Genomic DNA, 15,931 nt, shown 5'->3' with positions numbered 1-15,931 from the left:
TGATAAAAGAGACATTTAACAAAAAATATTACGCGAGACCATTTTAAGCCATTTATGTCTAAAACTGGTGACTTAAACAAGATCAACTTTAATGCAAATAACAACATTTAATTTTTAATTGGTTTATGTGTTAAATGAATAGTTATAAAGAGTCTTAAACCTTAAATTTTAAATAATGTATTTATGTAGTTTTTCGATGATTTTAATTATAATTGATATGGCTACGAGCTAGCTGCGATTCGGCTAAAGATCGATATTATTAATATCCTGCTGAACAGTATGGTACAAAATGGTGTATGGTAAAGCCTCTCATAAAAACTCACCTATGCATAACATTATTTTAGTCGAAAGTGTGAAAAAGCATAGAGACGTCATTTCATTTTTAAATAACTATGCAGTGTTAATCGCCAAATAATCTTTGTATTTAAGATTTTTTTTGTCACGTTGTAGAAAACAGCATAGAAATTCCAAAAGCAAAAATATTTTATTTAATGTTTCAACGTTTTATTTTAAGGGAAGTGGTAATTTAGTTACATTTACATATAAGAAATTATAACACAGAGACTCATTATTACGCCAAATTATTTTACGTTTATGATACATCAACACGTTGAGTAACAAATCTAAATTATATTTTTGTTTATTGGGATTTATTGTGTTACCAAAATAAATTTTCGTTCATGATTTATGAAGCAAAAAGAAATGAGCTACAGTCATTACAAAAACTTATTTTATTGATTGTGTAGTGTAGAACAGTAAACTTTTAGACGCCAATGGGTGAACATTGTGTAACCATTTTTTTTTAAATAATCCCGAGGATGAAGTGGTTAAAACACAAATTATATATTAGAGAGTACAAATTATTGTTGGTTATTAAAATTAGTTTTAATATTATAAAAATAAAAATTGATTAAAAAAAGAATTTTCGGATTCAAGAAGTGATTTTTTGCCTAAAACGTTTTTCATCTATATATGAAGTAATGTATGTTTTTAGTGTTATCTAATAACATAAAAATAATTGCTTTATTCATTATAATAATAGCTGTAATAAATGAATGGTTGTGTGTATCGTATAAATTAAAAATTAAACTTTTTTTTCATAATTTATTATTTTAAAATAAATAAATTAAATAATAATTTCAGTCATTATCTATAGAAATCAGTGGTAATAAGAGTGGGCTGGAGCGGAGTATCCGTGGTAAGCTGGTGCAGCATAGACTACTGGGGTAGCGATCTTGGCAATGACTGGGGCAACCTTGACTATTGGTTTGTAGACTGCGTGTTGGCCAGGTTCACGGTGGACGACAGCGTTGAAGCCACTGTGGTCATCAGCAGTGTATTCTACTATACGACGAGAACCATCAGCTTCGATGAGGGAGTAAGATCCGACGACATTATCTCCGTGACGTTCTTCCTTTTGGCTCTTGATGTCTCCGGTGGTCTCGTCATGGACAGAGTATTCGAAGTTGTATTCGGCTGGAGCATATTGTTCGACTGGTACAGCGATTTTGTGAGCCACTGGAGCATAGGCGATTGGAGCAAGGACTCCAGCTGAAGCCACAGCCACGAGGCAGGACAAGAGGAAGAACTAAAAATATCAAAACATAATTAAAAATCACTGTATTAAATCACGTCACAGACACACTCAAAATTTGAACAGAACTCACTTTGAATGCCATTGCTACTGTTACTGTTTGCGTTGCTTGAAACAAACTGTGCCTTTAATTGCTGAAAAGTGAGTTTATATATTATTGTATCGTAACACTCTCCTACTCGCATAATTGTGTCATCTGTTTACTAATTTATTAACGACCAGTTTTTTTAACAAGCTGTCTTGAATCTGAAAAGTGTGCTATGTCGTCACTTTCGAACGTACGACCCCCTTATTTAAAATTATTGTCATATGTGTGTTACTCGCGTCTGTCTCATAACACTCTTGTTGAATTGTCCTTGATCTGAATGACTATTGAAAACATTATCTTCACATTGATAATTTAATAAGGGAATCATATTTTTTAATATATTACAAACAATTTCATTTTAATTATTGGTAGAATAAAGATTTAAATTATAATAGTGGAGTTTTAGCTACATGAAAATATAAATAAAAATATTTGAAAAATACCTCAGTCATTATTAGTTAACGTGTGGTTAGAAATCAAATTAATTCATCTTCAATTTTGCATCAAAAATTATGGAGATTATCATACGATCGTTAGCTTTCAAATTTGGAAAATCCGTATCTCATTTTATATATTTTTTTGAATATATAAAATGAGATACGATACGATATAGAAGTCAAAACCATTTTCTGGATTTTAATACCAAATAATATAATTATTTAAATTAATTTATATGATAAACTTTTATAATAAATTACCACTATTAAAGAAGATTTTTGCACTTTATAATTTTCAGAACATAGTTTGAAAAAATATTTTTTGTTGTTGTTGTTAAATACATATAAGCTGAAGTAGCCGATAGCAAAATGGAAAAATCCTTAGGTCCATATGGGATCCGAACCCATGTCTTTTAGGTCAATAGTCAGCGACTTATACGACTCTGTTGTGTTTGATTAATTTAAATATTTTAAATAAAACAATTATTGGATTTTAAATAATATTAGTTTGTAATTTAAAAGCATTTTCATAAATATATTTATACGATAGCGATACGAATAACATAGTAATTATTTATAATTAATATATAATATATTTATTATTCTAATGCTGAAGTCTCAACTTAAAAATGCAAAACAATGCTATACTAGAGTAATATTGAAATGTATTCGTCAATGATAATGCAACTTAAGGGATGAATACAATAAATAATAATAAAAATTGCATAGCTGTTAAAACCAAATGACAGTCATGGTCAAACAATCAAAATATTAATTATTCTTATCAACAAAACGGGGTCAACTACTTGATTGTGTCACTGTGTCATTTTTTTATTATAAAAATTGACAATCACGCATGCACAATCGCAAAAAAATGGTACGGATTATTACTAAATATATTTTACAAGATAATGTGGGTGGTTCAGTTTTATCAAGCCGTATATAAACTGAAACTTCAGGTACAATAGGTACAGTTTGTTCTAAGCAAGCAACGCAAACAGTAACAGTAGCAATGGCATTCAAAGTGAGTTCTGTTCAAATTTTGAGTGTGTCTGTGACGTGATTTAATACAGTGATTTTTAATTATGTATTGATATTTTTAGTTCTTCCTCTTGTCCTGCCTCGTGGCTGTGGCTTCAGCTGGAGTCTTTGCTCCAGTCGCCTATGCTCCAGTGGCTCACAAAATCGCCGTCCCTGTCGAACAATACGCTCCAGCCGAATACAACTTTGAATACTCCGTCCATGACGAGACCACCGGAGACATCAAGAGTCAAAAGGAAGAGCGTCACGGAGACAACGTCGTCGGATCTTATTCCCTCATCGAAGCTGATGGTTCTCGTCGTATAGTGGAATACACTGCTGATGAACACAGTGGCTTCAACGCTGTCGTTCACCGTGAACCTGGTCAACACGCAGTCTACAAACCAATAGTCAAGGTTGCCCCAGTCATTGCCAAGATCGCCACCCCTGTAGTCTACGCTGCTCCAGCCCACAACTACTATCACTAATCTTGATTAATATTGTAGACGTTTTATAATTTTATTTATTTATTTTTTAATAAAAATTTAAACCAAGAAAAATAATTATTTTATTACTGCAGTTTTTTATATTTTTTTTATTGGTAAAAAAATCTCAAACATGCGCAATTTAAAAATATCTTTAAGAAAGTAAATATATATATTTTTTAATAATTTATAAAGCAGATTAAACTGAATCTTCTTATAATAAATATTGTCAATAATTATGTAGGATATTCTATATGATTTCGCTCTAAATAGTGACATTTTATCAAAAATTATTAATAAATAAATTTTTGAGAAAGTTTTCACTAAATCAAAACATAAAGTGTCATCAGAAGGTAAAATTGCCACAGAGTTTTGAAAACATAAACATTGGATGCTTGCGAGATCTATCTGAAAGACATAAACAAAAAATTAATATTTGTGATCAATATTTCTATAACCGTTGGTTACCACTGAACAATGTATACTTATTTAATCATGCAATTAGGAAGTAATTTAGCACTGTCGTGCCCGAGACAATAAAGCCAAAACAAGATGTAAGTGCTGTAAGAAGGTGCCAAGGATTGACAATAAAGTCAAAATATGCTTGCTCGTCATTTATCAAAACTGCTTCCAAGAATATACAGACGGTTTCTTACGAATTCACAAACACATTCGAAGCGCCTATACAACTTTGATTCATCTGGACTCCTCTGCATTTGACACCGCCGCCCGACACCAACACCTCATTTATATCTATGTATTGGTTTACAAATAGCAGTTGTATAATAATAATATATACCACACAAATAAATATGCGTCTCACTGGCTGATAAGTTCACAGCATTCGGTCCTAAAACCCGAAAGTGCTTACATTTAAATAATAATATTTAACTGGCATATTTTACATTTAAGCCAGATTATTGAGAATATATTGTTATCACAGTAAAATACATAATATACTAACGTATCAATGTATCACATGCAGCCATAAAATAAAACTATAAATAAAAATAAAATAAAAAATAGATTATTGGTAAAATAAAACTAATTACCAAACCTTGTAAAGAAAAATCTGTTGTATGATGTTATTTATTTATTTTTATTACTTTCTGAAAAATTTAATTTCCTACGTACAATGTGTCGTTTTTATCAAATTAATTATAGATTTTTAAAAATCTGTTCTATCAATAAGTAGCATATTTATAAGAAGCGTCTCTAAGTATAATACATTCTTCAAATAAAGGCATATTAATATATAAATATAACCATTTTTATATTGGCAAACCTAAAAATTTTACATTACGTACTGTTTCAAAGATAACTGAGATTTCGTTTTAACTTTTCTAAAATATTTACGTTGTAAATATAATATATTATATTAATAAAGTTTGGTAATCCGTTTGATCAAGTATAGCCGAAAGCTTAATTCAGGCTTGATGAACACTAATATTTTATGAACTTCTTTATATTAAGTTATCACAAAGTAAATGTAGTTTTTTTTAATTTAAGATTTCACAGTCAGTCGTGCTTTGGCCGTTGATACCTAAGTATATATTCTGTTATATTTGTGCATTGCAGGAAAATACATGTTATTTGCATTTCTTAAAAAAAATCGCAAAGTTATATGATTTTTTGCATGTTATATGATTTTTTAATTATCGGCCACTAAAAGAATTTGTAAAGTGTTAGATGATTCTTTATATATTTGTAGATTCTAACAAGAAACTACGATATCAAGAATATTCCAAGGTGTGGGAGACCAGCAAAAATATAATATGATGTCTGGCTAGAGATGTGGAAGCGAATTCTACTCAAACTATTTATCATCTGGCCGAGAAACTAAGCCAATCTGATTTAATAGTGTATAGATGCATTAAAAATATTGGGAAGGTTTGGAGACAATTTGTATGGATTCCACACGAATTGAGCGAAAAAAACGAGTTGGCGCGTATCCGCATATCCAAAGAGCTTCTGGATCTTGAAACTGATTTTTTTCTCGATCACTTAATAACGAAGATGAGAAATGGATGTTGTAATAACTGAGATGAGAAATGGATGTTGTATGACAGCAATTGTCGTAGAAGACAGTAGTAATACAAAGATCAAGAAGCAAAATCAACCTCAATGCCCGGCCTCACTGAAATAAAGTTATTTTGTGTGTATTTTGGGGTTGCAAAAGGAATTTGCATTACGAAACATTTGAACCTGACCAATCAATAACAGACAATAATAGAATGTTACTTCAGACAATAAAAAAATTATATCATTTAGAATTTCGGTAAGTTTTTTTTTACCATTAGCATGGTTTATGTCCCGCTTGTTCCACGGTCACCAATAACCTGATTTCACAAAATCCCTTGACGTGGGAATACAAGCAGACGTCGTATGTACTGATTTTGAAAAAGCTTTTGACAAAGTAATTATAGGAAATGGTCGGACCCCGGTTGATCAGATTATCCAACTCATTTATTTCCGAAATATTTAAGCAATCGTAAATAGTTAGCCTATGTATTTAAACAATATTATTTAATTCCTTGGGGGGTTACTTATGGGTTCAAGCACATGTGTGCTATTATCTTAATTATGTAAATTGCAAATTGAAAAATAATATTTATCATTATTTATTATTATCCAGTGCCATGATTAAGGATAAATTTCTTAAGCAATTCTAAATGCATATAATAATATTAAAGTCAAGCTATGATCAAATAATTGACTAAAGTACATACCCTAATATATTTATTATGCAAAGCTTATTTCAATTACATTATTCAAATCCTGATTTCTTAACTAAAATATGCAAAAAATCCTTTCACTAAGGTACCATAAAATTATATACATAAATAATGATGCAACTTAAGGGATTAATAAATTATATTTTAAGACACTCAGGGTCAATCGATATTTTTTATCACTACTCGGTTGTCATTTAATAATTTTTTTCAAACTGAAAACGTTGACAACGACGCACAGTTGCAAAAAACGGTTTGTATTATTACTTAACAAATTGTGTAATATAAAGTAGGTGGTTCAATTTGATCAAGCCGTATATAAACTGAACCATCAGGTACCAAAGACACAGTTTGTTTTAAGCAACGTAAACAGTAGCAATGGCATTCAAAGTAAGTTTTGAGTGTTTCTGTGACGTGATTTATTACAGTGATTTTTAATGATGTTTTGATATTTTTAGTTCTTCCTCTTGTCCTGCCTCGTGGCTGTGGCTTCAGCTGGTGTCTATGCTCCAGTCGCCTATGCTCCAGTGGCTCACAAAATCGCCGTCCCTGTCGAACAATACGCTCCAGCCGAATACAACTTCGAATACTCCGTCCATGACGAGACCACCGGAGACATCAAGAGTCAAAAGGAAGAGCGTCACGGTGACAATGTCGTCGGATCTTATTCCCTCATCGAAGCTGATGGTTCTCGTCGTATAGTAGAATACACTGCTGATGAACACAGTGGCTTCAACGCTGTCGTCCACCGTGAACCTGGTCAACACGCAGTCTACAAACCAATAGTCAAGGTTGCCCCAGTCATTGCCAAGATCGCCACCCCTGTAGTCTACGCTGCTCCAGCCCACAACTACTACCATTAAATATGTCCATTATTATTGTAGCCGTTTTATAAGTTTATTAATTAATTTATAATAAAAATTTGAATCAACATTAACATGTTTTAATATTCTACAATTTTTTCGTAAGAGTTTTCAATATTAATTTATGAAATACTTTTAAAACTTTTCTTCTCTTTGAATGTTTTTTAATATTTTACAACTGCTGCATTTTTTTATACTGCTGCATAAGAAAGGGTGGGCTCGTGCCAGATATTTGAAAATATTCATGCTTTTTGGAAGCTTTTAATATAGGTTGGAAGTATTTTTATTACCAAAAAAAATGTTAGCGATTGTCTCAACTACTCAAATTGGTATAATACCAATTTGAGTAGTTGAGAAAATCAAATATAAAATAAATAAATTTCAAAATATTATCATAACTACTCAAAAAGGTCTTATCTTTGCTTTGGTAATCTAAGATTCAATAAGAAGAAACCGCTTTGCATGGAAATTAGCAGATTGCAAAAAATGTATGGGGGCTTTCTACAGGGTTAAACCATAATATTTGCCTATCTGCAAAATTTAATATCTTTTTTTTACTAATCCAAAAAGGTTTTTTTATCTTTATTTTGTTTGAAATATAATAAATAAAAAGTAACAACAACTGTTGTTGACAATTTTATACACGATTCGGATATAAATATTCGACGCTATCAATCGAAGAAGATCGATCCGTTTGGGTCCTTCGATTAATCGTTTCCATTATAATAAAATATCATCCTATTGAAGTTTGTTCTCTTCAACGTTCATCCAGTTCTCTGCTTATTAAAAACAAAGATATGTATCAAATTTTTTAAGAATTCTAGAGAAAAACAAGGAATGAAAAACATGGAAAATAAATATCGTTAATTCTACTGATTTTTAAACCACCGTTATGCAAATAATAGTTAAACTAAATTGATTCATTTTTAAGAATAATAAATAGTCTGTTTAATCGGATTGGTTAGACGATCGAGGGCGAATGACATAGTTAAACTTTAAAATAGTATATTAGCCGGAACATGAAAATTTCAGAGACACTTTCAAGGTACTTCACTTATAACTTTACATTTCTACTACTTCGCTTCCAGATTGAAACATTCAAAAGTTGAGCACAACTCGCACCAAGTGGAGCTAGGCCGTTTATCGACCGAAGCGATCCTTATAAGACCGAGAAAGCAGCTGTTTTACACTTACACGACAGACCAGGTATAACTAAAATGTCACTAGAGTCTAAAGAGTTCAACCTACTTCTTGGAGACGACTAAAAGAATATGTGACGGAGGACTACAAGAATTAACACATATGTATAAACTTATATTGGCACATATTGTTAATGAATTGTTAAACAGTTTTAAATTTAAACTTAGTATTTATGGAAAACTTTCTATTTAAAAAAACAAAATATTAAAAAAATACTCACATAAGCAACACATGTTTTATTATGTTGAATTTCTATCATAGGTTTCAATAAATAAATTTATATTTATTTTTAATCTATATTTTTTTTCATTTTGCTATTTTTAATATTTTATATAATATAATATATCCCATTGTATTATATAAAGAATCCATACCATTTTTTGAATAAAAATAAAAGTAAAATATGTTTTAGAAATATACAGCTAGAACCTAAACAGTTAACTGTACTAAGGAACTGTACCAATAAAAAACAAAGCCATATAGGATCAATATAAATATTTACTAAGATTGGCTTATCAGAAAAATGTGTATTAAAATAAAGTAAATTAATAAAATTAAAAAAAGATTACCGGAGCGTTTTAATAAAATTTTCGATGTTTTTGCTATGAATGTCGCTTAAAGTGATAAGATAAAATAATAAGTCAAAATTAACGTATAGTTTAACATATAGGTCTGTTAATTACAACTTTACGGATGAAAAAATAACACTCATTAATTTGATCAATGTTGTTTGATGATCAATGAATGGTAAATAAATGGTAAATTGTTAAGCAATTAGTATTTTTACTAATTTATAAATATTTTTTTGTATATATGGGGTATTTTAAATAAATACTTAGTTTTATTTTAACTGATTGTTGATATACATATTAATAGACGTCAATAGAAAATATTAATTAAGAAATTATTATTTAAAAATTGAATACTTTCAATCAAATATTTTCCTTCAAAAACTATTTTTGTAAATATGTAATAATAATAAAAAAATTGTATTGTATTGTCGAGCTATTAATCTCAATTAATACAAAAATAACTTATTAAATTAATTTCTAGTTTTTTAATAATACACTTTTTTAAATAATATATACTACACAATTATTAAAATAATATATACTAATACATGTCATAATTATCTGTATAAAGTTTAAATCAATTATAGTAACAAAAATATAAATATTAAAGCCTGGCTCTTAATAATATTATAATGTATAAAAATTTTAATTATATTTTTATTATACTGCTTTCTCAGTTTGAATATGTAAAAAAAATACTGTACACTCACTTTGGTACCATAAAAATGCATACGAGTTTTATAATGCAAATTAAGGGATGAATAAATTATATTTTAAGTCTGTCAGGGTCAGTCAATAAAAAAATATGTTTCTTATCACCAAAACGGGGCCAACAACTCGATTGTGTCACTATATATTTTTTTCAAACTGAAAACGACGACAATCACGCATGAACAGTAGCAAAAAATGGTATGGATTATTACTAAATATATTGTATAAGATAAAGTGGGTGGTTCAGTTTTATCAAACTGTATATAAACTAAGACTTCAGGTACAATAAGCATAGTTTGTTCTAAACAAGCAACGGAAACAGTAACAGTAGTAATGGCATTCAAAGTGAGTCTTGAGTGTTTCTGTGACGTGATTTAATACAGTGATTTTTAATAACATTTTGATATTTTTAGTTCTTCCTCTTGTCCTGCCTCGTGGCTGTGGCTTCAGCTGGAGTCTTTGCTCCAGTAGCCTATGCTCCAGTAGCTCACAAAATCGCCGTCCCTGTCGAACAATACGCTCCAGCCGAATACAACTTCGAATACTCCGTCCATGACGAGACCACCGGAGACATCAAAAGCCAAAAGGAAGAGCGTCACGGAGACAATGTCGTCGGATCTTATTCCCTCATCGAAGCTGATGGTTCTCGTCGTATAGTGGAATACACTGCTGATGAACACAGTGGCTTCAACGCTGTTGTCCGCCGTGAACCTGGTCAACACGCAGTCTACAAACCAATAGTCAAGGTTGCCCCAGTCATTGCCAAGATCGCCACACCTGTAGTCTATGCTGCTCCAGCTCACAACTACTACCACTAAATGTATCAATTAATATTATTACCGTTTTATAATTTTATTAATTTATTTATAATAAAAATTTAAATCATATACGATTGGTCCTTTATTCAGGAGATTTAAAAATTATATTTGCTAAGATAAAACTTGCAGAATTATTTTGCGTAATAATGCGAAGTCATAATTGTGTCTGAAAAGCTTTTTGAGTTGATTGAATTCCATGGATGCTCATTAGATAAGTAATACACCTCTTTAAGATATCAGAAAGAGCTATTTAAATATTAAAGCTAAAAATGTACTGTGTAATTAAATTGATATATATTTATACGCTATCGAAACTTATGAACGAAAAAAATTTCACAGTTGATTTTCGCAAACTGAAGGTAGAAGCATTGGAAGATGACATACAATATGAGAAGTAATCTTGCAAAATGCAAATTTGCACTATTTAATACATATATCAACAGTACTCTATATTTAGTAATGGATAATAATACTTGATGTCTTTTAAATTAAATTTTAAAAGATTGTCTTACAAAATAATCTAAATATATTCATAAAAGGATTTTTTATATTTACGTTTATTATAGTTAAAAATATAGTGCGTTGGTTTATTACCATACAAAAAGAAATTAAAATTATAAAATAAGACTAAATATAAAAAAAATTACAAAGAGTACAAAAAATATATTTTACCTAATTATTAAAATTAAGATTAACCTTAAAACTATTTATAATTATTCACTCAACTGGAGATTTGGAGCTACAAAAAAATGAGCATCTAAAGTAAGACATTTTATGTTTAAACTTAAATTTAAGTTTAGTCTTGTGATAGTCACTGATTTAAGGGTCCTTTTAATCTGTTTATTGCTTCTCATGTGGCATATGGATATAAGACATGTATCTATATTGCTTATCTGAAGTTCATTGCGTTTGTGCACTAGTCCATTGGCATTCCAAACCATTATTGTTTGATTATGCATGACTGACTTTTAAGTTTCAGTCTTGAAGTGGGAAGGTTTTCGATTTTCTTCAATCGCTAGTTCATTTTGTTATATTGGTTTTCCAATCAGTCAAGTTTATTCATGATTAAACATGTTTAAAGAAATTATATTTCTGCCCTTTTCGCACAAAATAAATAAAAAAATATATAAAATATCACAGTAGCTAGTTGTCCACTCCTAAATTACGATTGAATTAGTTTAGTGTGCATGTTTTTTTTTATATAAAAAGTGAAAGCTGTGGCATACACTGTTTTAGAGCTCTTCAATGGGTGTATTTCAATTTTAGTTTTGAGAAAATCTGTGATTTTGTAAATGCTTTCTACACTTTCAGTGTAATTAAATGTTAGGACAAACATATCAATGGGTTTCTTCTGCCTTCATGACAGCTTAAGATCAGCCTTTAAATTTCAAATCCTCTTCTGTTCAGATTATTCATTATCTCCTCTTATGGCCATGAGTGATGTAGGCCTTTAGCCATAACTAGAATTGACCTGTTTTTTTTTTTTTCATGCGTTTGGTATGAGTGGTGGTATTTTGTAAGGGCCTTTATTTGTATTTATTTTCGGTCAAACGGTTGTTTAGTTACTAAAGAACTGTAAACTATACCATTAAATCACTAAACTTTAGTGATTTAATGGTATAGTTTTATTTTTCCATAGCCATCTCTAATTGTTCATCAGAGACATCAGACAACCTTTTTTTTGTCCGAGTTCAGACAGTTTGAGTGTGGCGAAGCTCGGACAGATCTGTCCTATTGTCCGTCAGACATATCTGTGCGTGTGTGCTTAGCTATTTGCCGATGTCTATCGAAAACAAACTACTTCTGTACAAGTAAGTCCTTAAGCCGGTGTGCACTTATGCCAGTAAAGCTAATCGAGAGGTGCTTCAGAGATTTAAAAACAGTGTACTTAGATGCATAATTGATGCACCCTGGTACATTAAAAACGCTGATCTATACAATGATCTTGGTATAGAGACTGTAAGTGAGGCAGTACAAAAAAACAACAACAGTCCATCAAGTGAGGCTGCAAAGGGATGTCAACAAAGAGGCTGTCCGTCTCCTCTACGTTAAAAACCGAACAGGAAGACTCAGGAGAGTGAAGCCACATCATCTTTTGATTCGATATATTGTAGCATATTTAGGTAAATGTTATAATAAAATATATATAAAAATTAGCTTGAATAATTTATTTACATTTATCTACTTAATATTATTTGTTCGCAGATATTGGTGCAGGTCTTAATGATGGTAGTAAGAGTGAGCTGGGGCGGCTTGAGCGTATCCGTGGTAAGCTGGGGCGGCGTAGGCTACTGGAGCGGCGATCTTGGCGATGACTGGGGTGGCTACCTTGACTACTGGTTTGTAGGCAACGGCGTGTTGGGACTGTTCACGGTGGACGACCGCGTTGAAACCATTGTGATCATCAGCGGTGTATTCGACTACACGGCGAGATCCGTCGGCTTCGATGAGGGAATAAGATCCTTGTACTTGGTCTCCGTGACGGACTTCGTGTTGGCTCTTGACGTCACCGGTGTGCTCGTCATGGACGGAGTATTCGAAGTTGTATTCGGCTGGGGAGTCTGGGTAGTGTTCGTATTGGGCGACTGGAGCGGCTACTTTGACGACTGGGGCGGCATAGTGAGCTACTGGAGCGGCGTAGTGGGCTACTGGAGCGGCTACTTTGACGACTGGGGAGGAGTAGTGAGCTACTGGGGCCGAGTAGTGGGCTACTGGAGCGGCGTATTGAGCCACTGGAGCGGCGTATTGAGCCACTGGAGAGGCATAGTGAGCCACTGGGGCGATAACTCCAGCTTGGGCCGCAGCCACGAAGCAAGCGAGAACTACGAACTAAAAATAATAATATATTAGTTTTATTTAAAGTTAGCAAGTGGAAAATTTATATTAATTTTGATTATTTGTAATTTAAGAATTCGTTTTTAGTGATAGATATGAATAACGAATACGAGTAAAAGTATTTTAAAATATTCTACAATAATTATATAAACTGAATTATGAAATATTCTTTAAAAATGCTGTAAAATTTTAGCAAAACAAAAAATATTTTTGATATGGTAATATATGTTCTGATATCAATCAAACTATAGCCAAATATTTTGCATTTTTGTTTTTACAATAAGTTTTTAAATTTTGGTTTAGAAATTTAGAAAGTATATATACTCAAGTATTGAACTTTAGTTTTAATTTTAAAGTAAAATAACTTAAACTAAGGAAACATAAAATAAATGTTAAACTGTATTAGCAAAACTTTTTAGTAGCTAATGATTTTATTAAAAAAACTTAAATGTTCATCTCATGGGAAATAAATTGGTCATTTCTTTGATTACTTTTTTTTGTGTAAATTTGAATTTTAAATAACATATAAATATGTAATATATAAAGCCAAATAAATACATGAAAATAACTGTAACTTTATTTTTTATAATAATTTAAATCTCCATAAATGAAAAATGCCAAGAAATAAGAAACATAAAATAGTGTTTTTTTTAAATTAATTTGCACTTCTCAAATAAAATAAAAAATGTAAATATCGATAATAATAATAAAAATATAATAATTTTAATATAAATAAAAATAAAATTAGAAGTTATCGGTATACCTTGAATGCCATTTTTGTATCACAATTCTTGCTCTGCGAACAAAAGTGAACTGATGATTTGCTATAGCTGGTCAGCGCTTTTATACCAGCTCCAGGTTCGAACCCCTCACTTCGCACTCGGTCACCCTACCACCTGTAGTCCGTTTGCTTATGCTACATTTCGAGGTTGGCCCACACATTGTTTGGAACGAGTCATTCATTCTCTCTTACCACATATACGCCTTTAGCCCGAAGCGATTCGGGAACCTTGCACGAATGTATTTTATTATTATTATTTTAATTCACCGCGATCATTTGGAAATTAAGGTGTCAAAAAATTAATAGCTTGTTCCATTTGGTGATATGTGTATTAATTGCATAAAACAATAATTGTATAACGCGATCGTGATTGTGTGTAGTAATAATGCGTTTCGCTATGATCGTATCGACCAACTTCAAATTTATTACAGCTCAAAGGTCCAAAATTTTCATTTAATAAAAATATGATTTGTAGATAATATATATATTAACAGTCATTAAAATCATAAATTATCGTAAATTATATGTAGAAATGATGTAATTTTTCATGAAAATAAAACACCTGTATACAGATGCTATATTTTGTTTAAGCAAATTAATTAAATATAAAATAATAACCTATATTATTAAAAATTGCGTAATAATAATTTATAGGTCATGGTAATTTCAATCGAAACGAGTCCCGAACTTTTTCATATAAATATTTATAAGTATGATTATGATGAAAAAATTATATAAAATACACATCTTACATATGTTTCATTTTTTATACGGCAATACTTTTTATTTCGTCTGATACAAATACACCTTTCCAATTCGAAAAAAGACAGTTTCTTATATGTGGGTGCGGTAATTATGCTACTAAGAAATATTATTCTAGTAAAGGGACCGTAATGAAAACAATTTGATGCAGTTGTATTTTACCCATTAAAAAATAATAAACTGTAATTTAAAAAGGTATAAATTAACCATAACCTACCAATATTTATTTCCCATAAAAATATAATGATCTGCTCAAAAATATTGTTGTATTTTTATAAAAACAGATTGTATGTTATTATGTATTGTATATACATCGATATAGTATTTATTTGCAAATTATTATTATTTTTATATAACTCGCGTCTTAATTACGTGTTAAATTAATAGTATCAGCAAATTTCTTTAAAACTAATTGATTCGCAAACATACTCATATGCGACTCTCTAGAGCTTAATAAAAAAATGTGACACGTGCACATTTTACCAATAATAACTATGTGAATATTAATATTATTATTATATCCTAATAAAAAAAATCCAAATTGTATCTTCCACGATGTTTTAATTCAACCAATAAACGCTATAGACAAAAAAGAAATGCAACAAGTTACATAATTTAAATACGATCGAGTAACGAGATCCCAGCAGTAAGAAATGCGGTAACGCGCGAAACAGATCCATTTTTTCGCCATCGACCCATTTTCGATAACTGGTTTGACCTCAAGACAATCGGCCGCCGAGACAAACTAAGTGCACCCAGTGCTCGAAACTAAGCACTCGATTATCATGTCACAAGATCGCAACAGCGATCTATAGATCTTTCACCGGGCGGTGTTTCGTAACCGATCAATCGTCTCAGTGTCGCATTATGTATTCAATGTCTGGCCCAATTTTTTGTTATTCATTAACAAACGAAACACTATCAAATTCCAAGAGTTACTCTAATGACCAAGAAAATAATCGCAGTAGCGAAATCTAATTTGAGAGTGACGAATTAGGCGATTAGTTGTAATCTTGTTTCAGAACAAAGTAAT

At 30.8% G+C, this 15,931-nt stretch overlaps 3 protein-coding genes across 3 annotated transcripts; 2 read left to right on the top strand and 1 right to left on the bottom strand.

Annotated features, from left to right (window-relative positions):
- Positions 1-1,144: 1,144 nt before the first annotated feature.
- Positions 1,145-14,236, bottom strand: LOC148233704 (uncharacterized). Its single transcript, XM_088188936.1, has 4 exons — positions 14,119-14,236; positions 12,745-13,349; positions 1,668-1,719; positions 1,145-1,588 (listed from the first exon to the last, which is right to left on the bottom strand). Exons 1-4 carry the CDS (start codon positions 14,128-14,130, stop codon positions 1,160-1,162), a joined length of 1,098 nt encoding a protein of 365 aa, XP_088045062.1. The 5' UTR covers positions 14,131-14,236; the 3' UTR covers positions 1,145-1,159.
- LOC148233706 (cuticle protein-like) lies at positions 3,118-3,627 on the top strand. Its single transcript, XM_088188875.1, has 2 exons — positions 3,118-3,143; positions 3,223-3,627. Exons 1-2 carry the CDS (start codon positions 3,132-3,134, stop codon positions 3,625-3,627), a joined length of 417 nt encoding a protein of 138 aa, XP_088045001.1. The 5' UTR covers positions 3,118-3,131.
- On the top strand, positions 6,735-7,234 carry LOC148233705 (cuticle protein-like). Its single transcript, XM_088188876.1, has 2 exons — positions 6,735-6,746; positions 6,815-7,234. The coding sequence occupies exons 1-2, from the start codon at positions 6,735-6,737 to the stop codon at positions 7,217-7,219; spliced, it is 417 nt and encodes a 138-aa protein (XP_088045002.1). The 3' UTR covers positions 7,220-7,234.
- Positions 14,237-15,931: the final 1,695 nt, after the last annotated feature.

This window comes from Plectrocnemia conspersa, unplaced genomic scaffold (assembly GCF_051122295.1).
Source record: "Plectrocnemia conspersa isolate PC_06_02 unplaced genomic scaffold, ASM5112229v1 ptg000007l, whole genome shotgun sequence".
NCBI classification, from domain to species: domain Eukaryota; kingdom Metazoa; phylum Arthropoda; class Insecta; order Trichoptera; family Polycentropodidae; genus Plectrocnemia; species Plectrocnemia conspersa.
Note: the sequence above shows the minus strand (reverse complement) of the source record. Positions and strands in the feature narration are given on the sequence as shown.